This window comes from Bubalus kerabau, chromosome 6 (genome assembly GCF_029407905.1).
Source record: "Bubalus kerabau isolate K-KA32 ecotype Philippines breed swamp buffalo chromosome 6, PCC_UOA_SB_1v2, whole genome shotgun sequence".
Taxonomy (NCBI): Eukaryota; Metazoa; Chordata; class Mammalia; order Artiodactyla; family Bovidae; genus Bubalus; species Bubalus kerabau.
In genome coordinates this window covers 17,650,589-17,678,124 of record NC_073629.1, presented here as the reverse complement: position 1 = coordinate 17,678,124, position 27,536 = coordinate 17,650,589, and the positions used below count along the sequence as shown (strand labels likewise).

At 44.7% G+C, this 27,536-nt stretch overlaps 1 protein-coding gene across 1 annotated transcript; it reads left to right on the top strand.

Annotated features, from left to right (window-relative positions):
* The first annotated feature begins 1,366 nt into the window (after window positions 1–1,366).
* On the top strand, window positions 1,367–2,606 carry LOC129656022 (protein S100-A7-like). Its single transcript, XM_055586822.1, has 2 exons — window positions 1,367–1,507; window positions 2,442–2,606. Exons 1-2 carry the CDS (start codon window positions 1,367–1,369, stop codon window positions 2,604–2,606), a joined length of 306 nt encoding a protein of 101 aa, XP_055442797.1.
* Window positions 2,607–27,536: the final 24,930 nt, after the last annotated feature.

The following is a 27,536-nucleotide window of genomic DNA, read 5'->3' as shown; positions in this document are numbered from 1 at the left end:
AGTCCTGACTCTGCCACCAACATGCTGAGGTCCCATCTGTGTGGCAAGATGACCAATACTCCCTGGTCCTCCACTGGCTCCTCGGTGATGCTCTTGTGGACACGTACCCAGTGGGAGCTGAGGACCCTCCCCCTCCTCTTGCTTTCTTCCTTCTCTGGACTCACCTGCTTATCAGGTCAAAAAACCCACTGACCTCACCCTTGAGGAGAATGGGAGCCCCAGCCAAAGCCTTAACCCCAGGCCTGGGACCCCCACGCACCATTACTCTGGTGAGATGTCCTGTCCTGACCTGGGTAAGAGACTGATCAACCAGAGCTCCCCACCTCCTCCCAACAGGAAAATACTCAGGGACCATCTGCACGCAGGGCTCGGCTCTGGTCTTGGCCACGTTGACAGAAGCCTTGGGTGGGTCCTCTTATTGACAGAACAGTGGGCTCTTTCTCCTACATCAGAGCAGTGGTGTTTGTCTTAGATGCTGACACGCGTGATGCAGGGTCATGTCCTGGCTGCTTAGGAAAGTCTGGCATGGGAGGGCTGCTCTGTCCAGTTTCTCTGGCTGGGGTCCAGGGAAGCCCAACCTCGGAGTGCTGGGGGAAGAACCTGCTTAGGGAAGTCAGACGTTCTCTTTATTTGAATGAGGTCAAGCCTTGGAGATGCAGATAGTGTCCAGTAACAGAAAATCGGAAGGACTCCCATCTCCCACATTCCACCCAACAGCCTGGAGCTGGGGCAGCTATTTCTGTTCACTCCAAACCCCAGGCCGATTCTGATCCCCAGTCCCTCTTTATCTCTCAGGGGTGGTCCAGGAAGACCCCCAACAGGACTCAGGACAGGACTGCATTTCTGTCCACTTATTGTAGAGCTTGCTTCATGGTCCAGGTGGGTTTCTAGGGGGTCTTCCTGAAGCAGCCCAGGAGGCTCAGACCAGATCAGAGGTGACACTGTGCTGCCCCCGTGACTCTGACCCTGATGCTGAACCTGGAGGAGATGGATTTGCTGCTGTTTGGGGTGTGGGGTCATCCAAAGGCTCTGGTTGCTGGGTCCCACCTCAGGCTCAGTCTTCTCACTGGGGCTGACCCCCCGTCTCTGCTTCCACACGCTGTGGTCCTCCCCACAGTGCAGTCTGCCAATCTCCTTCACCTACTCACACCCTGAGCTGTGGGGGCCCAGCCCCCACGCCTGGTCGCGCCCTCCTGCTCCTCAGCGAGTCCTCCCACCATGCAGAGCAGCAGTTTCTTCTGCTCCAAATGAGTCGCGCTTCTCTGGCTGCTCAGTCCCCATCCAGGTGTCCTAACTTGGGGACCCTCTGCTGGGGGAAGGACACAAATGTCACTGACTCCTCTCTGGCAGCTCTTTTGAAGCCAAGATGAGCATCTCTCAGCTTGAGCAGGCCATTACCGACTTGATCAAACTGTTTCACAAATACTCGGGATCCGATGACACCATCGAGAAGGAGGACCTGCTGCGGCTGATGAAGGAGAACTTCCCCAACTTCCTCGGTGCCTGTGTGAGTGGGGTTCTGGTCCCCCATGGTGACTGGGTCCTGGCATGACTGACGACCCTTTCCTGGGTGACTTTGGACAAGTCCCTCTGTTCTCTGATCCTCACTTTCTCATCTGCAAAAGGGCATCATAGAACTTCCTATCCTGACCTATATCAGGGTGTAAAGAGATGAGGTATGTGGCAAAGTAGGAAAATGTGTGCATATAAGTAGTTGATGATAAGTTATCAAAAAGCGCTACAACTGGAGAGCAGTGGACGGGTCCCCTCTCGCCTGTCCCAGCTTCTGTATGAGATTCAAACTCTTCTGCTCAGATCTTGAGAGGCTCTAGAGGCTCCCCTCAGGGGTCTTGAGATCAGAGGGAAGATAACAGAAATTCCATCACTGACAGAACATAAGACCATTTTATACAATAAAGAACTCATCCACCAACCTGATTTAACTGGACAATTCGATGAACTGAACTGACTACAAAAAGAAGAGGTTACTAGGGTAAGCAACCAGAGGGAACTCAGAGCAAGTAAGGTCTCATACGTCAAAAGAAGAAGGGGTTGGCATGAGGCAGACAAGGGTAGGGCTTATTTTGAGTCCCTGAGCAGAACTTAGGTAGGTGGTCACTTGCAGGGAGTTGGGGGGAATGGGGGGGTGGTTTTGGGCTGGAGACTCCCCCCACCAGCACACTGATCAGGACAGCTCTGGACAGAGCCTGCTCACCATGTCAGGCTTTCATCCAAGTTCACATTTGGGGAAGGACTCTCCATTGAACTGCTGGGCAACGTCAGTGTCCCCACCTCATCCCACACCTCTTCTTCTCAATGCCACACCAGACACCTCTGTGCTGCGTTGGGTCCTCATTTCTCTGTCTCTACTTCTTCCTCTTCTCCCAGCTCATCACTTTTGTGGAGCTGAATTTGCCTGTTTTGGTGTCTTTTTCCCACAGGAGAAAAGGGGCAGACAATACTTGTCCGATATCTTTGAGAAAAAGGACAAGAATAAGGACCAGAGGATTGACTTTTCTGAGTTCCTGTCCTTGCTGGCGGACATAGCCACAGACTACCACAACCACAGCCACGGAGCAGAGCTCTGTTCTGGGGGAAATCAGTGAGCCCAGAGGCCTCCGGACAACCCAAGAAACAATAAAGTGTTGTCCCCCCAGATTCTGGCTTATTTCCTTTCTTTATGGGGGCGCCTATGTTGTCAAAACTGCTACTCCTTGGTGAATATTTTCTGGAATTTCCACCAGGTGGAAGGACCAAGAAGGTGCAGCAGCGCGCCCTCTCATGGCCTCCAGCATCAGCGAGCATTTTTCTCGGCAGGGCCTCTTGTCCACCTCTGTCCCTGCTCCCTAACAAATGTAGCCAACATTTGGGGTCCCAGAGATGGAGGCCAGGACAAACCATTCCAGCAGGCCCCAGACATGCTTTTCCTTGTGAGGGCAGGGCTCAGCATCCGCTGACCAAGAAACCGCAGGAAGCAGAAGCCAGTGTCTCCACACTGGGCCTCCTGCCCCAGCATTTTCCCGAGGGGCTGTGGAGACTGGCACCGATTTAAAAGGGTTTTCTTGCTGGGGGGGTGCGCAGGGGAGTTTGAGGACACGGGCCATTTGTTGCTGTGAACAGGAGGCTCAGCAGTACCAGACGGTGCAGTCTCCTGTCCTGTGGCCTGGGGTCCCTGCGCTGTGTCCTGGTCCCTGTGCAAGCATTGGTGTGTTTTCGCCTGTGTGAGTGTCCCTGTGGAAGTGAGAGTCACCCTGTTTGCTGAGCTGATTCTCAGTAGCTGTTTGCTACAAGCCAGGAGCTGGGTGTTTGGGGATAGCACATGGTGATGGACGCTCCAGGCAGAGGAGGTCTAGCTAGTCCAGGGGTCCAGACATCCCATGGGAGTCAAGTGAGGAGACAGGACTGCAGAAGGAGCCCAGTGGAGAAGCCTCTCAAGGAGGAGAAGGGGGGCTGTGCCGAGCGTGTACATGCCTGTCTCCTCTATCTGCCACGGGTAGGGGCATGTCATTACCCACTGGCCCTTTGAAGCCAGGCAAGGTGCTAGAGGCTGAGGATTTAGAAACAAGCACAACACAGGGGCTTTCCAAACAGATCACTGGCACTCCTCAGAGTATCTCCAGGGCACCACGAGGCAGAGTCAGTGCTTACCCCCTCCCCAGTGCCACTTACAGATCATGTCCCCTGCAGATTCAGCCAGCGTGCCCTGCTTGAGGGCACCTCTTCTGGCCCTATCACTCCCCACCCCCACCCCCCGCCCACTCAGCCTCCCACTAACCTCTTATTCAGGCAAACCTTCTTCCTGGACGAATCAGGCAACTGTCTCCACATCCTTCTGCTCTCCTGCCAGCAGGTGCCATGTAGGACAAGTTATTGTCCACGGGGGTGACTGCTCAGCTTCCTTGACACCATTCCTTGAGCACTTCAATTTCCAGACCATCACCTCCTCTCTGCTTGAGGAACATCTGTGGCAGACTATTTTGCAAACATTCATAACCAATGAAAAATAAGAAAATAGGCTGATTCATGTCAATATATGGCAAAAACCACTACATTATTGTAAAGTAATTAGCCTCCAATTAAAATAAACAAATTTTTTAAAAATAAGAAAATAGCACTAATAAAAGTGATTAAAAAATAACACTAGTAATCAGAACAAGGCAGGCAACAGTTTACTGACTCCTGAGAGGTCTTCGTTGAGACCTCTGGGCTGAGCTGGGCCTGGCTAATCTCTGGCCCTCAGTACAGGGCTTCTCGCCATGGGACTGGCTGTGTACATCTACGGCAACTGCAGCCTCACTAGAGAGAAACTCGGGAAAGCTGAGCTTCTCATCTCGGTCTTGTCTTCTTTCTTAAAGAACTCTTCTAAGAAATCTGGCTCTAACAAACTCCCAGACTTAGAGAACCAATTTATGATTGCCAGTTTGGAGGGGTGCAATGAAGGGATAGTTAGAGAGCTTGAGATGAGCAGATACACACTTACATATTTAGAATGGATAACGAACAAGGACCGCCTACTGTATAGCAGAGGGAACGCTGCTCAATGTTAAGGGGCAGCCTGGAGAGGAGAAAAGTTTGGCAGAGAATGGATACATATACACGTGTGGTTAAGTCCCTTCCATCCGCCTGAAACTAGACAACATTGTTATTAGGCTACGCACTCATGCTGAGTCGATTTAGTCACATTCGACTCTGTGCGAGGCTATGGACTGTAGCCCACTAGGCTCCTCTGTCCTTGGGATTCTGCAGCAAGAGTACTGGAGTGGGTTCCCATACCCTCCTCCAGGGGGTCTTCCTGACCCAAGGATCCACCCATGTCTCCCGGCTCCTGCGTTGATAGGTGGGTTTTTACCACTAGTGCCACCTGGGAAACCCTGTTAATAGGGTATATCCCAATACAAAATAAAAAGTTTAATTTAAAAAAAAAAAAGCAAAAAATCTGGCTCTTTCTTTACTTCGGGGAGAAGATATCAAACAAAGGAAAACTCGATTACAGCCCTGGCCTGGAGCGAGGGGGGAGGACGGCAGAGGCAGAGGGAGAACAAGCAGGGTGAGTGTGGGCTGCAGGGATGGGGCGGGAGCCCTGGCCCTGGGCTTTCCGTGGCTGCTCTTCGGCTGTAATGGCAGCACACACTGGACACCAGGAAGCTCTAGGGAGGGCCTGCCTGTGCTCCGGGATGCTCGACAGTCATTCTCCCTAGTCTGACACCCCTGGGATCGCAGTCTCAAACTACCCTCGCTCACCTTTATTCCCCTGTGTGCGTATGCATTCTCAGTCACTCAGTCGTGTCCAACTCTTTTGCAACCCTATGGACTGTGGTCCCACCAGGCTCCTCTGTCCATGGAATTTTCCAGGCAAGAATACTGGAGTGGGTTGCCATTTCCTCCTCCAGGGGTTCTTCCCACCCCAGGGAATGAGCTCACAGCTCTTGCATCTCCTGCTCTGGCAGGTTCTTTACCACTTGCCACCTGGGGAGCCAGGCTCTATGGCCCAACCAGGGGAGCCCCCCAGGGCCCTGCTGGAGGTGAGGCTAATTTTCATCAAGGTCATGGGATGCAAGTGGAGCCCAGAGGGTAATGGGGCATTTGCTCTTAGGATCTGTAGGCTAGTCCATCCTAACTCCAGATCAAGACAGGCTGAGGCCAGAATAATGGTGAATAGCGGTCCCAGAACTGGGACAAGGGGGATGTTACAAACATGGAGATATGGGCTGTAGGCCCTCCAGTTCCTCTCTGAGCACCTTGAAAACACCTGAGCCCAAAAAGCTAGGGGATGCCACAGACTGCAGAGTAATCAGAAAAAAGGCAGCAGAGGGTAAAGAAGGCTCTGGAAATCCTAGATTTGGGTCTATCCTCAGTTACCTGGGCTTCCTTGGTAGCTCAGCTGATAAAGAATCTGCCTGCAATGCAGGAGACCCCGGTTCGATTACTAGGTCAGGAAGATCCCTTGGAGCAGGGATAGGCTACCCACTCCAGTATTCATGGGCTTCCCTGGTGGCTCAGATGGTAAAGAATCTGCCTACAGTGCTGGAGACCTGGGTTGAGAAGATCCCCTGGAGGAGAGAATCGCAACCCACTCCAGTATTTTTGCCAGGAGAATCCCCATGGACAGAGGAGCCTGGGGGGCTACAGTCCATGGGGTCACAAAGAGTCAGACACGACTGAGTGACTCAGCACTAAGCACTTGATTACCTACAAAGACATTCTCCTAGAAGTCTGTGAATCTCTCTGGATGTCACAGAGCCACCAAAAGGACGTAGGAGGTTATCTATCTAGTCCAGCCCCTCAGTGCTCAGAAGAGCACATTGAGGCCTAGAGGGAGAAGAGAAATGACTCTTTCTGATGCCCCCAAGACTCTTAGCCCAGAGGGAGTCCCCTGGGCTGAGCAGGAAGCAAAGCTGGGGCCTCATGCCTTCAACCTGTAAGAAGCAAAGCGGCATGGAGGAGTGAGAGCTCTGCTTCAAGGTGAAGGGCGATCCCTTTACAGTCCTCAGATTTGCACTTGTTCCATCCGTTGCCCAGGTGACACTGCTCTGGGTGGGGACTCACACTCAGGACTCAGCCCGGCCCAGACCCCGCTCAGAGCCCCGTGGGGCTGGCCTGGCAGCTGGTGACAGAGGGAAGATGAGAGGGATGCTGTGCCTCAGGAAATAGAACATTTGGGGCTTTGCAGGTGGAACCAGAGTGTCTGATTATGTATCCAGTGAGTCACTAGGCCAACCTTCATTAACTGTCAATCATGTAAGAGCTGCTGCCCTCAGTGACATTTACTACATGCCAGACGGCGTGCTGAGAGCTTTAAGTGCATCGCCTCACTTAGTCCTCAGAAAAACCCTGTGTCACAGGTCTCAGTATCCCAGTTTACAGATGTGAGGCTGAGGGCTCAGTAAACCTCCCAGGAGTGCTTCCTGGTAAATGCCAAAGCCAGGGTGAAACCCAAGACTTGCTGACTCTAAAGGCCAGCTCCTAGGACAGCAGAAATCCTGAGTCTCTGTCCATCTCGGGGCTGAGCAAGGAGGGTCTCTGCCCTGGCTCTGCTCCACTGGAGCCCACCATCCAGGGCAGGTGTGTGCACAGAAGGTGGCCAGGAGAGATACACCAAAACCAGCAGGGCCCTGACTCATCAAGGCCCTGGGAACCTCCATCCTGGCTGCTCTGCAGACTCCACGGCCCAGGCAGTGGGGAGGGGGCTTCTGTGGTCTCTGGAGCCCTGGTTCTCCTGCTCCTGCTGATCACTGGCCACTCCCAAAGGGTCTGCCACAGAAGAAGCACTTCTGCCTTCTGAGGAAAACCACTTTTACTGGAAATGTTTTGCCTAGCCAATGGCCCAGAAAGGCAACGAGGGTATTTATCTCATTTTACAGCTGAAGGAACCATGGTCCAGGAGGCAGGTTGGCTTGGCCGAAGTCACAGAGCTGGGAAGGGGCAGACTCGGGGTCAGACCCAGTGGTCCCGACTCCTGCTGAGCATCCCTGCTGCTCGGGCTCAGAGCCCTGGGCGTCTGAATCCTGCAGGGAGGATGTTGTTACCTCCAGTCACCAACGGGACCTGTGGGGCCAGAACAGCAGCCTGCTGGCTCACTGGGTTCACTCTGCCTGCCCTGCACTACGAATCACTGTCTGTGGAGTGAGGGGAGCCTGGGATATCCAGCGAGCACCCACCCCGGCAGCCTCATGCTCCACGGGGCTGCTTCTCACACCTCTCTCTAGTAGGGCCCATCCCTGAAGTCCACCCTATTCCCCTGAAGCTGTTCCTCCCAGCTCTCAGGGTCCACCAGGAGCACCAGCACACATGCATGCTCAGTCACTAAGTCATGTCCCACTCTTTGCAACCCCATGGACTATAATCCACCAGGCTCTTCTGTCCATGGGATTCTGGAACCCCATTTCAAGAATATTGGAGTGGGTTGCCATGCTCTCTTCCGGGGGATCTTCCTGACCCAGGGATCGAACCTGCATCTCCTGAGTCTCCTGCATTGACAGGCAGGTTCTTTACCACTGAGGCACCAGGGAAGCCCCGAAGAGCACCAGAGGCCTCCCTAAGGCAGGCGTTTTTGGTTCTGCTTTACCCCCAGCTTTCCCTCAACATGCACACACACACACACACAGAGCATGGACCCATATACGTGCATCCACTGATGAAATCTGCACTTCACTCCTTGGAAGCATCTCTGTATCCTCTACATGGCCTGCCCGCCAGCCTTCTCCAGGCAGGCCCTCCTGTACCAGGTTTTCAAATGATTTTACCACTAGACACCTTCTGCAAACCAAATTGCTTCCAGTAACCAGAGATAGAAAATGGGCCTTGTGGACTTGTGGACACAGCAGGGGAAGGAGAGGGTGGACGAATTGAGAGAGTAGCATTGAAACCTATACATTACCATACATAAAATAGATCAGTCAGTCAGTTCTGTCACTCAGGTGTGTCCGACTCTTTCAACCCTGTGGACTGCAGCACACCAGCCTTCCCTGTCCTTCACCAACTTCCGGAGTTTATTCAAACTCATGTCCATCAGGTCAGTGATGCCATCCAACCATCTCATCCTCTGTTGTCCCCTTCTACTCCTACCTTCAATCTTTCCCAGCATCAGGGTCTTTTCCAATAAGCCAGTTCTTCTCTTCAAGTGACCAAAGTATTGGAGTCTTAGCTTCAGCATCAGTCCTTCCAATGAATATTCAGGACTGATTTCCTTTAGAAGGGACTGGTTATATCTCCCTACAGTCCAAGGGACTCTCAAGGGACTCTTCTCCAATGCCACAGAAGAATTGATGCTTTCAATCTTTTCAGTTCTTTTGAACTGATGCTTATAAAGCACGGCCTTCTTCATAGTTCAACTCTCACTTCCATACAGGACTACTGGAAAAACCATAGCTTTGACTAGACAGACCTTTGCTGGCAAAGTAATGTCTCTGCTTTTTAACATGCTGTCTAATTTGGTCATAGCTTTTCTTCCAAGGAGCATCTTTTAATTTCATGGCTGCAGTCACCATCTGCAGTGATTTTGGAGCCCCAAAACATAAAGTCTGTCAACGTTTCCATTGTTTCCCCATCTATTTGCCATGAAGTGATGGGACCAGATGCCATGATCTTAGTTTTCTGAATGTTGAGTTCTAACCCAGCTTTTTCACTCTCCTCTTTCACTTTTGTTAAGTTCCTCTTCACTTTCTGCCATAAGGGTGGTGTCATCTGCATATCTGAGGTTATTAATATGGCAGTCTGGCAGTCTCGATTCAAGCTTGTGCTTCATCCAGCCTGGCATTTCGCATGATGTACTCTGCATATAAGTTAAATAAGCAGGGTGACAATATACAGCCTTGATGCACTCCTTTCCTGATTTGGAACCAATCTGTTGTTCCATGTCCAGTTCTAACTGTTTCTTCTTGACCTGCCCCAGATTTCTCAGGAGGCAGGTAAGGTGGTCTGGTATGTCCATCACTTGAAGAATTTTCCACAATTTGTTGTGATCCACACAGTCAAAGTCTTTATTGTAGTCAATAAAGCAGAAGTAGATGTTTTTCTGAAATTCTTTTAGTTTTTCAATGATCCAACAGATGTTAGCAATTTGATCTCTGGTTCCTCTGCCTTTTCTAAATCCAGTGTGAATATCTGGAAGTTCACAGTTCATGTACTGTTGAAGCCTGGCTTGGAGAATTTTGAGAATTACTTTGCTATCTTGTTAGATGAGTGCAACTGTGGGGTAGTCTGAACATTCTTTGACATTGCCTTCCTTTGGGATTGGAATGCAAACTGACTTTTTCCAGTCTTATGGTCACTGCCGAGTTTTCCAAATTTGCTGGCATATTGAGTGTAGCACTTTCACAACATTATTTTTTAGGATTTGAAATAGCTCAACTGGAATTCCATCACCTCCACTAGCTTTGTTAGTAGTGATGCTTCCTAAGGCCCACTTGACTTCACATTCCAGGTTGTCTGGCTCTAGGTGAGTGATCACACCATCGTGATTATCTGGGTCATGAAGATCTTTTCTTTAGAGTTCTTCTGTGCATTCTTGCCACCTCTTCTTAGTATCTTCTGCTTCTGTTAGGTCAGTACCATTTCTGTCCTTTATCAAGCCCATCTTTGCATGAAATATTCCCTTGGTATGTTTCATTTTCTTGTAGAGATCTCTAGTCTTTCCCATTCTATTGTTTTCCTCTATTTCTTTGCAGTGATCACTGAAGAAGGCTTTCTTATCTCTCCTTGCTATTCTTTGAAAGTCTGCATTCAAATGGGTATATCTTTCCTTTTCTCCTTTGCATTTTCCTTCTCTTCTTTTCTCATTTTTTTGTAAGGCTTTCTCAGACAACCATTTTGCCTTTTTGCATTTCTTTTTCTTGGGATGGTTTGATCCCTGTCTCCTGTACAATGTCATGAACCTCCATCCATAGTTCAGCCACTCTATCAGATCTAATCCCTTGAATCTATTTCTCACTTCCACTGTATAATTGTAAGAGATTTGATTTAGGTCATACCTGAATGGGCTAGTGGTTTTCCCTACTTTCTTCAATTTCAGTCTGAATTTGGCAATAAGGAGTTCATGATCTGAGCCACAGTCAGCTCCCGGTCTTGTTTTTGCTGACTGTATAGAGCTTCTCCATCTTTGGCTGCAAAGGATTTAATCAATCTGATTGTATCTCAGGCAGGGATTGCCCTGTCTAAGATGGCACAGTAGAAGGATGTGCACTTATCTTCTCCTGTGAGAACTCCAAAATTACAACTTGCTGATGAAAACTGTTGACAGGAGAATGTTGGATCCCACCAAAAAAAGATACCCCACGTCCAAGGGCAAAGGAGAAGCCCCAGCAAGATGGTAGGAGGTGCAAAATCACATTTAGAATCAAACTCCATACCCACCAGAGATGCTCAGAGGGCTCGAACAAATCCTTGTGCACCTGAGGAGACCCCACAGAGACTGGGCCAGACCTGCCTTTGAGTGTTTGAGTGCCTTCTGCGGAGGTATGGGTCAGCAGTGGCCTGCTACAGAGGCAGGGGCTCTGGGTACAGCCAACCTGGGTATGGCATAAGCCATTTTGGAGGAGGTCGCCATTAACCCCGTCATAGAGCTACCAGAACTTACACAGGACTGGGGAAACAGACTCTTGGAGGGCACAAACAAAACCTTCTGTGCATCAGGACCCAGGAGAAAGGAGCAATGACCCCACAAGAAACTGACCCAGACTTGTAAAATAGATAGCCAGTGGGAATTTTCTCTATGACTCAGGGAGCTCAACCTGGTGCTCTGTGACAACTTAGAGAGGTGGAATGGGTTAGGGGGTAGGAGAGAGGCTCGAGAGGGAGGAAACATATGTGTACTTATGACTGATTCATGTTGATGTATGGCAGCAACCAACACAACATTGTAAGGCAAATATCTTGCAATTAAAAATAAGTAAAAAAAAAAAAAAAAAAAAAAGAATGAGAAGGAAATCAATACATTCTCAGTTGAAGAAAAAACTAAGAATTCCTCCCTAGCAGAACTACCTAAAACGAGCAGCTGAAGGAAGTTCTTAAAATAGAAAAAGAATAATAAAATAATGAATCTTGGAACATCAGGGAGAAATAAAAAGCACAATAACCAGAAAAAAAGAAAATTATAAAAAAGCAGAGGTGTTTGGGGGAGGATTGGAAATGGGGCCAGCAGCTGCCTTCAAAGCACTTCCAATGCATCCTGGTTAATAGCATAAATTCTGGCCCCAGGTTGGCAGGACTTACCTTCTCTGTGCCTCAGTGTCTCACCAGTAAAGGGGGGGTGGCAGTATGTGCCTCCTCGATTGTTTTGGAGGGTAAAGGAGTTAAGTTAGATAAAGCGCTTTAGAGAGAGATGGACAGGTGGTGTCTGCTGTGCTTGCATGCTCAGCTGTGTCCGACTCTTTGTGGCCACACGGCTGTACCTCACTAGGCTTCTCTGTCCGTGGGTTCCCAAGAAAGAATACTGGAACGGGTTGCCATTTCCTTCTTCAGGGGACCTTCCTGGCTCAGGGGTCAAACCCACATTTCCTGCACTGGCAGGTGGATTCTTTACCACTGCACCACCTGGGAAGCCCAAGTATCTGCTGTACATGTTTGCTATTATTATTCTATTTTTATTCAAGAAAGTAGACTGAACAATGTGCTGCAAAGGAGCTTCCAGGCCCAGGAAAGCCAGGATTGCCTCCTCTGGGGACAGTTTGCTGTTTGTTAGGGATGACCTGACAAAGGGGAACAAAAGGTGGGCCTCGCTGCCTCAGAATCGGACAATCTCTCATTTCCTTCATCTTTTGGAGCCCCTCATAGAATCAGACTGAATCTAAACAGAAGCTGAGCTCTCGTCTTTGTCTTGCCTCTTCCCCTGTCCTGTGCAGTTCCCTCATTTCCTGCCATGCTTCCCCTGAGAGTACTCCCCCAATAAACCACTTACACAAGAATCCCCATCTTATCTCTCCTTCTGGGAAATCTGGCCTAAAACGGTGGACTTACTCCAGATATACTGTCCTGGTAAGACAGAAAGGGTGAATGTAAGGCCCATGTCTAACCCCTCTATGCATCAGAAATGTGTGCAAAATGAACAAGCAAGGAGGATAAATCTCATGGCAGCATGATGAAAGCCTCAGTGGTGGGGAAGGCTGTGAACGTGTGCAGAACAGTGGAGAAATGCTCTGAAAAAGGTGCTGGAGATGGGCACCAATGCTAACTCTGACCCTTGGTCTGAAGGGTTTGAAGGGCTTCCAACTGGAAAGAATTAGCAACCCCAGTGGAAAGGACATAGAAAATGGGCACATTATGGGACAGGGGGCAGCCATTACAACATTTTTATTTCTGTATCTCCATTTCTTTGCACAGTACCTGGCTCAGAAATGAACATAGGGAACTGTCTGCTCCCAGCCAACCCTTGCCTCTGGTGCATGGTTAGCACTGTTCCAAAATGACCATCCAAAACATTGACTGGAGCCAGCTAGACTTCTTACCAGTTTCATTTGTATTGAAAGGACTCCTCACACTACACCAGGGACTGACTCATTTACCTTTGTCCCCACTTTGCCCAGTGGGGTATGTGGCTTTAGAAAACCGTACTTGAGAGAAAGGTGGCAAGTCTGCTATTGCCCTCCTGAAAGCAGACTAGGAAGCAAGTGCCCACCTGGCCCCTGCAAGGTCTCAAATGCGAGTTCTGGTCTGTCCTTGCACACGGTCACCTAGATGGGTGCCCTACTTTGTTCCAGACGCAAAGAGCATGGGTGAATCTCCAGGTCCAGCAGACCAGAAGACCCAACGCAGTCTCAGGGCCCTTTTTGGAGCAATCTGTGTATTCCCTCTTATGCATTCAGCATAGCTCTTCCCCAGGTTTGGTTCATGTATTCAGCTGAGAGGGTGCAAGGATCTATGTTCTCAGCACTTGATCTCCTAAGTGGAAAAGCCAAAATAAAAACCCAGGGGTGGGTCCAAGTGTGGATGTTCTGACCTGCCCATGACAGCCAAGGGATCCTCGTCATGGAGCAAGGGGTTCCGTCCTCCGTGCCCATGCCTGGAAGTACTAACAGCACCAGAGAACCAGACCCCACCCATAAATATAAGCTGACCTCTGTGGTAACAGAACCCAGGACAACTATGGGCAGATTAACAGCTGACTTAGGCAGTCATTAGTGTGAAAGTCTGGGTTCAGCAGACCTAGGTATGGCATAAGCCCTCTTGGAGGAGGTCACCATTAACCCCACCATAGAACCACGAGAACTTACACAGGACTGGGGAAACAGACTCTTAGAGAGCACAAACAGAACCTGTTGCACACCAAGACCCAGGAGAAAGGAGCAGTGACCCCACAAGAGATTGACACAGATTTGCCTGTGAGTGTCCAGGAGTCTCCAGCAGAGGCATGGGTCAGCAGTGGCCTGCTGCAGGGTCAGGGGCACTGAGTGTGGCAGTGCGTGCATGGAACCTTTTGAAGGAGGTCACCATTATCTTCATTACCTCCACCATAGTTTGCCCTCAGGTCAAAAAACAGGGAGGGAACAAGTCATGCCTATGAACAGAGCACGGGCGGCTGCAATGGCGCACAGAGCACAGCCAAGAGGAGTTACCCCACGTCCGAGGTCAGGGGCAGCAGCCAAGAGTGCCAGGCTGCAACGGTGCAGGAATGGCCGAGAGGAGCTACCCCACGTCCAAGGCCAGGGGCGGCGGCCGGGAGGAGCAACCCCATGCCCAAGGAACGGTGGCTGTGCAGGCGCAGGAGGGCCTAGAGGAGCTATCCCACGTCAAGGTCAGGAGGGACGGTGGTAATGAGATACCCCTCGTCCAAGGTAAGGAGCAGCGGCTGCGCTTTGCTGGAGCAGCCGTGGAGAGATACCCCACATCCAAGGTAAGAGAAACCCAACTAAGACGGTAGGTGTTGCAAGAGGGCATCAGAGGGCAGACACACTGAAAGCATACTCACAGAAAACTAGTCAATCTAATCACACTAGGACCACAGCCTTGTCTAACTCAATGAGACTAAGCCATGCCCATGGGGCCACCCAAGACAGGCGGGTTATTGTGGAGAGGTATGACAGAATGTGGTCCACTGGAGAAGGCAATGGCAAACCACTTCGGTATTCTTGTCTTGAGAACCCCATGAACAGTATGAAAAGGCAAAATGATAGGACACTGAAAGAGAAACTCCCCAGGTCAGTAGGTGTCCAATATGCTACTGGAGATCAGTGGAGAAATAACTCCAGAAAGAATGAAGGGATGGAGCTAAAGCAAAAACAATACCCAGTTGTGGATGTGACTGGTGACAGAAGCAAGGTCCAATGCTATAAAGAGCAATATTGCATAGGAAACTGGAATGTCAGGCCCGTGAATCAAGGCAAATTGGAAGTGCTCAAACAGGAGATGGCAAGAGTGAGCGTCAACATTCTAGGAATCAGCGAACTAAAATGGACTGGAATGGGTGAATTTAACTCAGATGACCATTATATCTACTACTGTGGGCAGGAATCCCTTAGAAGAAATGGAGTAGCCATCATGGTCAACAAAACAGTCCGAAATGCAGTACTTGGATGCAATCTCAAAAACGAAAAAATGATCTCTGTTCATTTCCAAGGCAAACCATTCAATATCACAGTAATCCAAGTCTATGCCCCAACCAGTAATGCTGAAGAAGCTGAAGTTGAACGGTTCTATGAAGACCTACAAGACCTTTTAGAACTAACACCCAAAAAAGATGTCCTTTTCATTATAGGGGACTGGAATGCAAAAGTAGGAAGTCAAAAAACACCTGATAACAGGCAAATTTGGCCTTGGAATACGGAATGAAGCAGGGCAAAGACTAATAGAATTTTGCCAAGAGAATGCACTGGTCATAGCAAACAGCCTCTTCCACAACACAAGAGAAGGCTCTACACAAGGACATCACCAGATGTCAATATCAAAATCAGATTGATTATATTCTTTGCAGCCAAAGATGGAGAAGCTCTATACAGTCAGCAAAAACAAGACCAGGAGCTGACTGTGGCTCAGATCATGAACTCCTTATTGCCAAATTAAGACTTCAGTTGAAGAAAATAGGGAAAACCACTAGACCATTCAGGTATGACCTAAATCAAATCTCTTACGATTATACAGTGGAAGTGAGAAATAGATTCAAGGGATTAGATCTGACAGACAGAGTGCCTGAAGAACTATGGATGGAGGTTCGTGACATTGTACAGAAGGCAGTGATCAAGACCATCCCTAAGAAAAAGAAAGGCAAAAAGGCAAAATGGCTGTCTGAGGAGGCCTTACAAATAGATGAGAAAAGAAGAGAAGCCAAAAGCAAAGGAGAAAAAGATAGATATATCCATTTGAATGCAGAGTTCCAAAGAATAGCAAGGAGAGATAAGAAAGCCTTCCTCAGTGATCAGTGCAAAGAAATAGAGGAAAACAATAGAATGGGAAAGACTAGAGATCTCTTCAAGAAAATTAGAGATACCAAGGGAACATTTCCTGCAAAGATGGGCACAATAAAGGACAGAAATCGTATGGACCTGACAGAAGCCGAAGATATTAAGAAGAGGTGGCAAAAATACACAGAAGAACTGTACAAAAAAGATCTTCACGACCCAGACAATCACGATGGTGTGATCACTCACCTAGAGCCAGACGTCCTGGAATGTGAAGTCAAGTGGGCCTTAGGAAGCATCACTATGAACAAAGCTAGTGGAAGTGATGGAATTCCAGTTGAACTATTTCAAATCCTAAAAGATGATGCTATGAAAGTGGTGCACTCAACATGTCAGCAAATTTGGAAAACTCAGCAGAGGCCACAGGACTGGAAAAAGTCAGTTTTCATTCCAATCCCAAGAAAGGATATGCCAAAGAATGCTCAAACTACCACACAATTGCACTCATCTCACACGCTAGTGGAGTAATGCTCAAAATTCTCCAAGCCAGTTTTCAACAATACGTGAACCATGAACTTCCAGATGTTCAAGCTGGTTTTAGAAAAAGCAGAGGAACCAGAGATCAAATTGCCAACATCTGTTGGATCATCTAAAAAGCAAGAGAGTTCCAGAAAAACATCTATTTCTGTTTTATTGACTATGCCAAAGCCTTTGACTGTGTAGATCACATAAACTGTGGAAAATTCTGAAAGAGATGGGAATACCAGACCACCTGACCTGCCTCTTGAGAAACCTGTATGCAGGTCATGAAGCAACAGTTTGAACTCGACATGGAACAACAGACTGGTTCCAAATAGGGCTGTATATTGTCACCCTGCTTATTTAACTTATATGCAGAGTACATCATGAGAAACACTGGGCTGAATGAAGCACAAGTTGGAATCGAGATTGCTGAGAGAAATATCAATAACCTCAGATATGCAGATGATACCACCCTTATGGCAGAAAGTGAAGAAGAACTAAAGAGCCTCTTGATGAAAGCGAAAGAAGAGAGTGAAAAAGTTGGCTTAAAGCTCAACGTTCAGAAAACTAAGATCATGGCATCTGGTCCCACCACTTCATAGCAAATAGATGGGGAAGCAGTGGAAACAGTGGCTGACTTTATTTCTGGAGGCTCCAAAATCACTGCAGATGATGACTGCAGCCATGAAATTAAAAGACACTCCTTGGAAGAAAAGACCTTTGTTGGCCAAGTAATGTCTCTACTTTTTAATATACTATCTCGGTTGGTCATGACTGTCCTTCCAAGGAGTAAGCGTCTTTTAATTTCATGTTGCTTCCTGACCTGCATACTGCAATTTAATTCTGATAGTTCTCTTTAATTAGTTTCAAACCTTTCTTTACTTTCAGAATAATTTGCATAATAATCTTTAGGATTTGCTTTCAGTCTTGGCTTTGATGTTTTTCTCAGATATTCCAATCGTTCATATATGAGATCTATCTTCCACTTTTGACACATTCATCAACTAGGTTGCAATTTTTTGGCTACATTTATTTTCCAGAAATATTTATTCAATAGGGTTTAAGAGTTGCCTTCTTTCCCTCTACTTTCTTACAATACACTTTTTCATCATATGTCTCCTAATTTAAATTTTATCTACTATGATATTTTCAATATTTTATTAATCTTTACAGCAATGTGCATTTGCTTCTGAGTTGTTAAATCCTGATCTATGATGCACTTTCTTATTTTGAATTGTTCCAAAATTTCAGTCTTTATTGTTAAACATGTCATTATTCTTGAAAAGGGAAACATTTCACCCATGGAGAATTTGCTAGACATTTGTGCAGGGCTTGCTTATTTTCTAGGTCTTTGCAATTTTCTTTAATTGAAGCATAATTCACTTGCACCAATGATAATTCCAGGTATAACTGACTTACAACAATAGTAGTTCCAGATGCACAACATACTGATGTAATATTTCTATAGATTACAAATGATCCCCACAATAATTCTAGTTATATCTGCAAGCAAACTTCTTATATTACTGACTATAGTCTCCAAGATGTATATTTCAGCTCCTTACTCATTTATTTATAACTTGCAAGCTTGTAAGTCTTAATCTTCCTTTCCAATTTATTTTATCACCTCTCCTTCCTGGCAATCACATTTGTTCTCTGTATCTATGACTCTTTTTCTGTTTTCTTATGAATGTTGATTTATTTTTACTATTCCACATACAAGTGAAATTGTACTGTATTTGTCTTTCTCATTCTGACTTATTTCACTTAGTTTAATATACTCTATGTCCTTTCATGTTGCAAATGGCAAGATTTCATTCCTTTTATTGGAGAAGGAAATGGCAACCCACTCCAGTGTTCTTGCCTGGAGAATCCCAGGGACGGGGGAGCCTGGTGGGCTGCTGTCTATGGGGTCGCACAGAGTCAGACACGACTGAAGCGACTTAGCAGCAGCAGCAGCCTTCCATTGAGTGTATGTACTACATCTTCTTTATCCATTCATCTGTTGATGGACATTTATGGCTCTTCTATATCTTGGCTTGGCTTTTTAAATAATGCTGCAGGGAACATAGAGGTATCTATGTCTTTTTAAATTACTGTTCTTATTTTCCTAGGAAAAATACCTAGAATTGGAATAGCTGGATCCTATGGTATTTCTAATTTTCACTTTTTTTAGAAGATCCCATACTTAAGATATATTACTTAAGATATCACCTAATAAAGCATTTTGTACACTTTGTCTCATGTTGTATATACCAATGAACATTTCTTTTCTTTACTACATATTGGTTCTTAAAAGGCAGAGAAATTCTTAGAACACATCTTTTTTTCCTAATCCTTAAACATAATTTTCAGTAACTAGACATGAGTTCATGAAATTTTTTTCCTCATATTTTGAAGATTCTTAACAATTCCTTTAAATATAAAGTTGATATTTTCTATAACCATGAATTATTAAGAGTGTCACTGAATGGAATACATAAAGAACTGGAAAATCAAGTTCACTAAAAATAATTTTTATTATAATGCATGTTTGTTTCTGTGTTAATGAATTGATTGATAGGATATAGGCTGGAATGCAGAATTATGGAGAAAAGAGACACAGAAACTGTGGGAATGCATGAAAGGGCAGACTTCTCTTCAAAGCAGAAAAAGTATCATTTATTTGTCCAAGATAGAGAATGTAATTCTGTAGCTATGGTGGAAAGTCAATTTTTCCCAGGAAAAGATTTAATTCCAATATAATAAACTTAAAATTTGTTTTTAGTCTTTGACTGTTTTTCTTGGTAGAAAAAATGTTAGCACTATCCTGCGTGTGTGTGTGTGTGTGTGTGTGTGTGTGTGTGTGTGTGTTTGCGTGCGCACACTCAGTCCCATCAGACTCTTTGCCACCCTACGACTCTAGCCCACCCAACTCCTCTGTCCATGGGATTTCCCAGGCAAGAATACTGCAGTGGGTTGCCGTTTCCTTCTCCAGGGCATCTTCCCAACCCAGGGATTGAATCCTCATCTCCTTGCACTACAGGCAGATTCTTTACCACTCAGCCACTTGGGAAGCCCCACTTAACTTGCATGGTTGATATTATTTTATTGGTTCAGTTTGCAAAGTCATTTGCAAACATCATTGGAACTAATTGGATTGTCACCTTGTTACCCAAGCTGATACAAAAATGAAAAAAAGTTTTAGTCGCTCAGTCATGTTGGACTCTTTGTGACCCCAGGTAGCCCACCAGGCTCCTCTGTCCATGGAATTGTCCAGGCAAGGATACTGAAGTGGGTTACCATTCCTTTTCCAGGGGATCTTCCCAACCCAGGGATCAAACCCAGGTCTCCTGCATTGTGGCAGATTCTTTATCTTCTGAGCCATTGCCCAAACTCTTATGGACAATATATTTTCAAAGAAGAAATACAAATACAAAAATTTTTCTCGTTGAAGAATTGTGAATAACTCTTGGATTGTGTTTATTAAAGTCTTCAAATTTTTACTCTCAATTATTCATTGCAATGAAATCTGAATTCCTGCTGGTTTTGGTTCTGACTGCAATGACTACCTCATCACTGTAAGGTCACAATGAGTTGTTTTGGGCAGGATACAAGCGCATGAATGTAAAGAAGCAATATCTCACACTGGGTTGTGCTAAGTCAGGCAGAAACTTTCTTCAAAGGGTTTTGTTGGCTTGTGCACACAGTGATCTAAGGCCATTTTGCTGAGGTTGTACTTTGAAAAAGTTGGTAGTCATATCTCTGTTGATGTACATCTTCATCACTGGTGTTTGGCATCTCATGGGCACTTTTCCACTTCTCATTGGGCATCAGGTAGGAGTAGCCTGCTTGGCCTGGCACTTGCTCTCATAACTGCAGAAATGCCTCCTGCTGTTTTTTGTCTCTGTCTCATGGTTGGTTATACTCACTCTGCCCTGTGACCCCCACAATCCTAAACATTTTTAATATTGACTCTCATGTCCTCATGACTCAGCCTTAACTTCTGTCCTTAAGAAATATGATGGAGGAAAGCAGGGAGCACTCGGCTCACATAGTTTGCTCTTGCTCTCTCCTGACTCCTAATGATCACAAATCATATTTTCTGTTCAAATCGTGAATATTGCCAAGTAATAAGTAATATCAAACTGTTAGATATTAAACAGGCAAAATAACCCTTCTTTTCAAGTTTAAAAATTAAAATATGAACATATATTTAAATTAATATCAAAGTCATTTATCAAATCTCAAATACAACTAAAGTTTTTATATGTAATATTCCTTTAGAGCTTATTGCTTTTTCAGTATTTCATTTCTATATCATTTCATTTATCAAATATCTAATAATCTGAATTGTCATTATGTCACTAAATGAAACTGAGATTCTACTAAATAGTAACTGTTTTACCAAAAGGCAAGAGGAGTTATATTTTACATGAGTTTATTAACACTTAAGAGATGCTGTTCCACAAATTAATATTCAAAACATAGTTTGCTTCTGTTTGTTTATTGTTTGTGTTGTCTTTTCAAAGACTTGCTTGATGTTTGAATAAAGGTATACTTTTGTTGGGCTTCCCTGGTGCCTCAGATGGTAAAGAATTCACTTGCAATTCAGGAGACCCAGATTCTATCCCTGAATCTGGAAGATCCCCTGAAGAAGAGAGTGGCAACTCACTCCAGTATTCTTGCCTGGAGAATACCATAGACAGAGGAGCCTGGCGGGCTACAGTCCATGGGGTCACAGAGAGTCAGACATGACTGAGCGACTAACACACACACACATTTGTTTCCATAGGTTTGCCTACAATAACATGATACAGTTCTATGGCTAACAAAAAAAAATGAACTTTTTTATGAATTTCTAAGTAAACAAACTTTTTCTTCAGTTAGCAAGGTAGCGTGATTGCAGTCTCTGGGCTGCAGGGAAGGGCTGCTGGGATCTCCCTGCACCTGCCTCCTGTCCAGGGAAGAACTGGTGAGCAGAGAGGACCCACTCACAAATCACCCCCGGCTTCCTTCCATACTAATGCGCTAACTACAGAATACTAGGGACTGAAAGCAATTTCAGTGAAGGACTTTCGTGTACTTTTGTCACCAGACTTTCCGATGAACCAAAATGATGCCAACTTGACAGGAGGTAAGGACACAGCGCAAGTGGTCAAAAGTCAGAGTCAGCGTCCACCAGCGCTGACGACGGTGAAGAGCTCTTCCAGGCAGGAGACAGTGAAGCCTTGGCGGTGGTGCAGCTGCATCTTACCAGCCTCTGGTGGTGATGAGTTATCATCCCCCCGTGTCTCTTATTACCTGTCTCTTGAAATGCAGCCTGATATTGCACCATTTGAGACACTGTTTCTTAAGCAATGTGTAGCAGTGTTGCTCTAGCTGGGATCTAGCAGTGAACAAAGGGGTCAAATCTTGCTTTCAAAACAATTGCAGGGAATACTGATAGATAAGCAAACAAACATGTATTTTAAAATGACTGAATTCCTTGTAAGGACTATGAAGAAAAATGAAGCATGAGTAAAAGGAGAAAAATTGATGAGAATTACTAATTAGATATAAAAGTTATGGTAGCCCCATAAATAACCTTTATGATGCAGTATGCATAAATGTAAAAGTGAATCAAAATGCACGGGTCATGGTGAGGGGAGGATGGAGTGATTGTGGTTACTGTCTAGGCTGCCTGGAGAAGAAATCATCTTCTGATAAATCTCTCTTAAATCCATCGGTGCTTCTCCAGATTGGTAGTCTAATGCCCCATCATCTCTCACTTGAAGCGCGTTTTAACCTTGGCCCCTCCTCCCTTTATAAGGCACACCCATGATTTTCTCGAAGTGTTGTCCTTTAACTTTGTTCCTCAACTTATCAGTTCCCTCTGCCTGAACTACTTTATCCATCTGCCTTGCTCCTTACATTTCAAAGATTAACAACTAGTTTCTTTTCAAACCTCAGACATCTGAGCATTCCATTCTTTGCAAAGTCGTCCTTAACACTGAAATGATTCCAACTGACACATTTAGATTTTGTGTGCCCAATTCCTTTTCCCATCCCTTCCTTGTGCTTGAATAACTGTTTCCCATTTGTGAACTGTACCTCCCTTACCCTCTTGATTCAGGTAGATTTTTAATAAAGTGTTTCCTCTCCACCAAAAGGAGACAACAGAAGATGAGATGGTTGGATGGCATCACCGACTCAATGGACATGAATTTGAGCAAACTCCAGGAGACAGTGAAGGACAGGGAAGCCTGGAGTGCTGCAATCCGTGAGTTTGCAAAGAGCTGGACACGACTTAGCCACTAAACAACAAGGGTAAGCATATTTACCAGGCTAAAGAGCTCCTACACCTCTGAAGTCAGTGATTGTTCCAAGAAAAGGCATGAGGTCTATGAACAGGTAGTCAAAATAGTTTGTGATATACTAACAAAATGATGAGGGAAATCTTCTAAAAAGGAGCCAATAATAGGAAATAGAATGAAAAGATGGAAAGCAAGTGACAGAGTGCTGATAACAGTGATCAGTCTGTGGACCCAGCTTCTCTTGAAGCCAGTCAGCCCTCAGAATCTCTGATTTTATATGAGCAAAAGACAGAAACTAAGACACAGATGTGTAATGGGTTTTAAAACTTATTTTAAAATTAAACTTGCTAACTAATGCTGCTCTCCCATATCTTCACCAACAAAACACATAAGACGTTCATTTGTAACTCTGCCTACTTATTCCTCCCTAGACTGCTGGGCTACAGTCTGTGGGGTTGCAAAGAGTCAGACACAACTGAGTGACTGAGCACACACACTGGCTCTAAGATAAGGAGGGAGAAGGAGGATGTTGCTAGTTTGCTGTGACAGTCCCAGAGTTCACTATTTTATCTATTACACTCCATCATTTGGAAAATAATTATCAGAATCTGAGCCAAAATATAATGATCTTTATCATATTTTCCATGTCACTTTATATCATAACCCTCAGCTGGACACCTTTGAGTCTGTGTTAAGGTTCTTTTACTTTTTTTTTTTTTTTTTCTCCTTTTTATTTCAGTGGAATTGTTTCTTCCCCTTCTGTTGATTCCTATAATCACACATTACAGGGCTGCATGTTATTCTCTCTTAACTATAATAATAGTTAGGAAAGCCTCAATAATTGGTGGGGATTTCCAATCAATTTATGACCTGTATCGTAAGAGAAAATTTCTGATTATTTAGACCATGACAAACAAAATAACCCTCAGGAATCTAGTGGCTTTCACTCATCCATGGTTACTGCTATTGTTCAGTCACTCAGTCATGTCCGGCTCTTTGCTACCCATGGACTGCACCACACCAGGCTTCCCTGTCCTTCACTATCTCCCAGAGTTTGCTCAATCTCATGTCCATTGAGTTGATGATGCCATTCAACCATCTCATCCTCTGTTGCCCCCTTCTGCTCCTACCCTCAATTTTTCCCAGCATCAGGGTCTTTTCCAATGAGTCGGCTCTCACATCAAGTGCCCAAAGTATAGACACTTCAACTTCAGCATCAGCCTTTCCAATGAATATTCAGGGTTGATTTATTTTTGGATAGACTTGTTTGAGCTCCATGAAGTCCAAGAGACTCTCAAGAGTCTTCTCCTCCACCACAATTTGAAAGCATCAATTCTTCGGCACACAGACTTCTTTATGGTCCAACTCTCACCTCCATACACTGCTGCCAGAAAAACCATCACTTCAACTAGATGGACCTTTGTCAACAAAGTGATGCGATGCTTTTGTAAACAACAATCATCTATATTACACATATACTTGCTTCAAGTACCCAAAGTAGGCAGTGGTTTCTTCTCACAGATATGAATTAAATGGGCTAGATCATCAAAGTGTTTGCAAAAGAAAGACCATCAAAAATGGCAACTGGGATAATTTTTCATCCATTTTGAGTTTATTTTTGTGTACAATGTAAGATAGAGACCTAGTTTCATCTTTGTATGTGACTGTCTATTTTCCCCAATATATTTTTTGATGCAGCTATTCTATTCATATCACATTCTAAATTAATTGATCATTGATGTGTGCTTTTATTACTATTCTCTATTCTGTTCCATTGATTTATGTCTATTTTCATATCAATACCATACTGCTTTGACTACTATAGCTTTGAAATGTAATTTTAAATCAAAGAGCATGAAGCATCCAGTGTCGTTTGGTTTTCTAGAAGTTATGTTTGGCATTTGGGCCTTTTATGCTTCTGTATACATAAGAGGGTTGTTTCACTTCTGTGAATAATGCCACTGATATTTTGATAGGGATTTCATTGAATCTGCGGATTGCTTTGGGTAATATGGTCATTTTAACAACAATAATTCTTTCAGTCCATGAGCACAAAATATCAATTCACTTCTTTTGCCTTTCTCAGTTTCTTTTATCAGTGAATTACAGTTTGCATTGTAAAGAACTCTCACTTTTCTTTACTAAATTTACTCCTAAGTATTTTATCCTCTTTTGATGCAATTATAATTTTAATATCTAAAGCTCAGGCACATTTTCTGCAGATCTTATCTTTTTTATTGAATAGCTGTTAGAGAGACCACCATTTATTAAGAAAGTTTGATCAGATATTGTTCATGTGATTATATGCAGCTTTCTTCAAAATATACACTTTAATAAGCACCTCCTTTATTAAGGTATAGCTTCAAATCTCCATGTGATATATATAATGTATATTTAGCAAGTTAGGTAGGTAATTAAAAAATCAAACACTAGTGTTTGATTTTCTTCACTTTTGTAAGATAAATGCAAAATCTGTATTAATTCAATCAAGTTATTTGCTTAATTTCTACTTAGGAAAGTTCTAATTCTACTTGGGAAGGTCATAAATAAAGGGTTTTTTGGTTTTGCTTGCTTTTTTCGTGGTTTTTCTTTTTTTAATGCCCTAAGATGACCATAATGTATTCTCATTCCTTCCTACTATACTGAATTCTTCTAAAACTGTTGGGCTGCCAAAAAGCTCCCTCTGGCTTTTCCATAACATCTCACGGGAAAATCCAAGTGAAGGTTTTGGCCAACCCAATACTATAGTTGACCACGACGACAAAAGAGAATGAAGTATTATCCTTGAGTGAATTATTTTATGTAGATTGTCAGCTTCTCATGAAGATTCTCTGATTTTACATCTTACGAAAAGGGTAGAGGATAAACACAGACTGCCAGAGATAGAACATACTGCGTGCTACTCAAGAAGGAAACTGTTAGTCACTCAGTTGTGTCCAACTCTTTGAGACCCCATGGACTGTAGTTTACCAGGCTCCTCTGTCCATGGAATTCTCCAGACAAGAAAACTGGAATGAGTTGCCATTCCCTTCTCCAGGGGATTGCCCCAACCCAGGGATCAAGCCCAGGTGTCTCCAACTGCAGGCAGATTCTTTACCATCTAAGCCACCAAAGTAGGACCAAAGAAAGAAAAGTCAAGTTCTAATTCCATAATTCTTGATTATCTATGGACTACTACAGATATCATAAAGAGCTTGACAACTTTAACCACCCATATTACATGTGAAGACCACGTGTTTGAAACAAAGCAAGGAAATAATTCTCTAAACGCAATATCAAACTATACAGCAAGAAATGCTTTTGGCAGATTATTCAGCGTTGTTACCAGCACTGCAGCTGCGACCACTGTCACAGTGATTCCAGCTACTAGCTGCTCCACGACATGCAGCCTCTAATACAAACGGCAAGGATAATCAGCATTCATACAGTTTACCATGTAATACTCAAAATAGTTTTGAAAGTATATGACATGGTTAATTCAATTTTACATATAAAATAATCATGCATTAAAAAATTAAACAGTTTATACAGTGTCACAGTGTTTAAATGCACTGGGAAAAGGCCAGCTTTCATTCCAATTCCAAAGAAGGGCTATACCAAAAAATGTTCAAACTACCATGCTGTACTGTAAATGTGCTCATTGTGCATGCTAGTAAGGTTCTGTTCAAAATCCTTTAAGCGGGGCTTCAGCAGTACTTGAGCCAAGAACTTCCAGATGTACAAGTTGGGTTTAGAAAAGGCAGAGGAACCAGAGATCAAATTGCCAAAATTCCTTGGATCATAGAGAAAGCAAAGGAATTCCAGAAAAACATCTATTTATGCTTCATTGACTACACTAAAACCTTTGACTGTGTGGATCACAACAAACTGTGGGAAATTCCTAAAGAAATGGGAATACCAGACCATCTTACCTGTCTCCTAAGAAACCTGTATGCAGATCAAGAAGCAACAGTTAGAACCTTACATGGAACAACAGACTGATACCAAATTGGGAAAGGAGTACTTCAAGGCGGTATATTGTCACTCTGTTTACTTAATGTATATGCAAAGTACATCATGTAAAATGCTGGACTGGATGAATCTCAAGCTGGATTCAAGATTGCCAGGAGAAATATCAATAACCTCAGATATGCAGATAATACCACCCTAATAGCAGAAAGTGAAGAGAAACTAAAGAGCCTCTTGAGGGTGAAAGAGGAGAGTGAAAAAGCTGGCTTAAAACTCAACATTCTAAAAACTAAGATCATGGCATCCAGTCCATCACTTCATGGCAAATAGATTGGGGAAAAGTGGAAACAGTTGCAGATATTATTTTCTTGGGTTCCAAAATGACTGGGATGGTGACTGCAGTTAAAAGTCATGAAATTTTACCCACCTCCTAGAGTAATGGGACGGAGTGGGGTGCCATTGCCTTCTCCGTCCCTCCTAGAGTAATGGGACGGAAAAGGCAATGGCACTCCACTCCAGTACTCTTGCCTGGAAAATCCCATGGACGGAGGAGCCTGGTGGGCTGCAGTCCATGGGGTCGTGAAGAGTCAGACACGACTGAGTGACTTCACTTTCACTTTTCACTTTCATGCATTGGAGAAGGAAATGGCAACTCACTCCAGTGTTCTTGCCTGGAGAATCCCAGGGACGGGGAAGCCTGGTGGGCTGCTATCTATGGGGTCTCAGAGTTGGACACAATTGAAGCGAATTAGCAGCAGCAGCAGCAGAGTAATGGGGGAAAAAATAAAAATAAACAAGTGGGACCTAGCTAAGCTTAAAAGCTTTTGCACAGCAAAGGAAACTACAAACAAGGTGAAAAGACAACCCTCAAAATGGGAGAAAATAATAACAAAGAAAAAACAATGGATAAAGAATTAATTTCCAAAATATACAAGCAGCTCATAGGACTCAATACCAGAAAAGC

Bases quoted from the DNA above. Each gene is read 5' to 3' on its own strand.
- LOC129656022 (XM_055586822.1), top strand. From the start codon at position 1,367: ATGAGCATCTCTCAGCTTGAGCAGGCCATTACCGACTTGATCAAACTG. The intron at 1,508-2,441 runs GTGAGTGGGGTT...TTTTTCCCACAG, and splicing joins CCAACTTCCTCGGTGCCTGT to GAGAAAAGGGGCAGACAATA.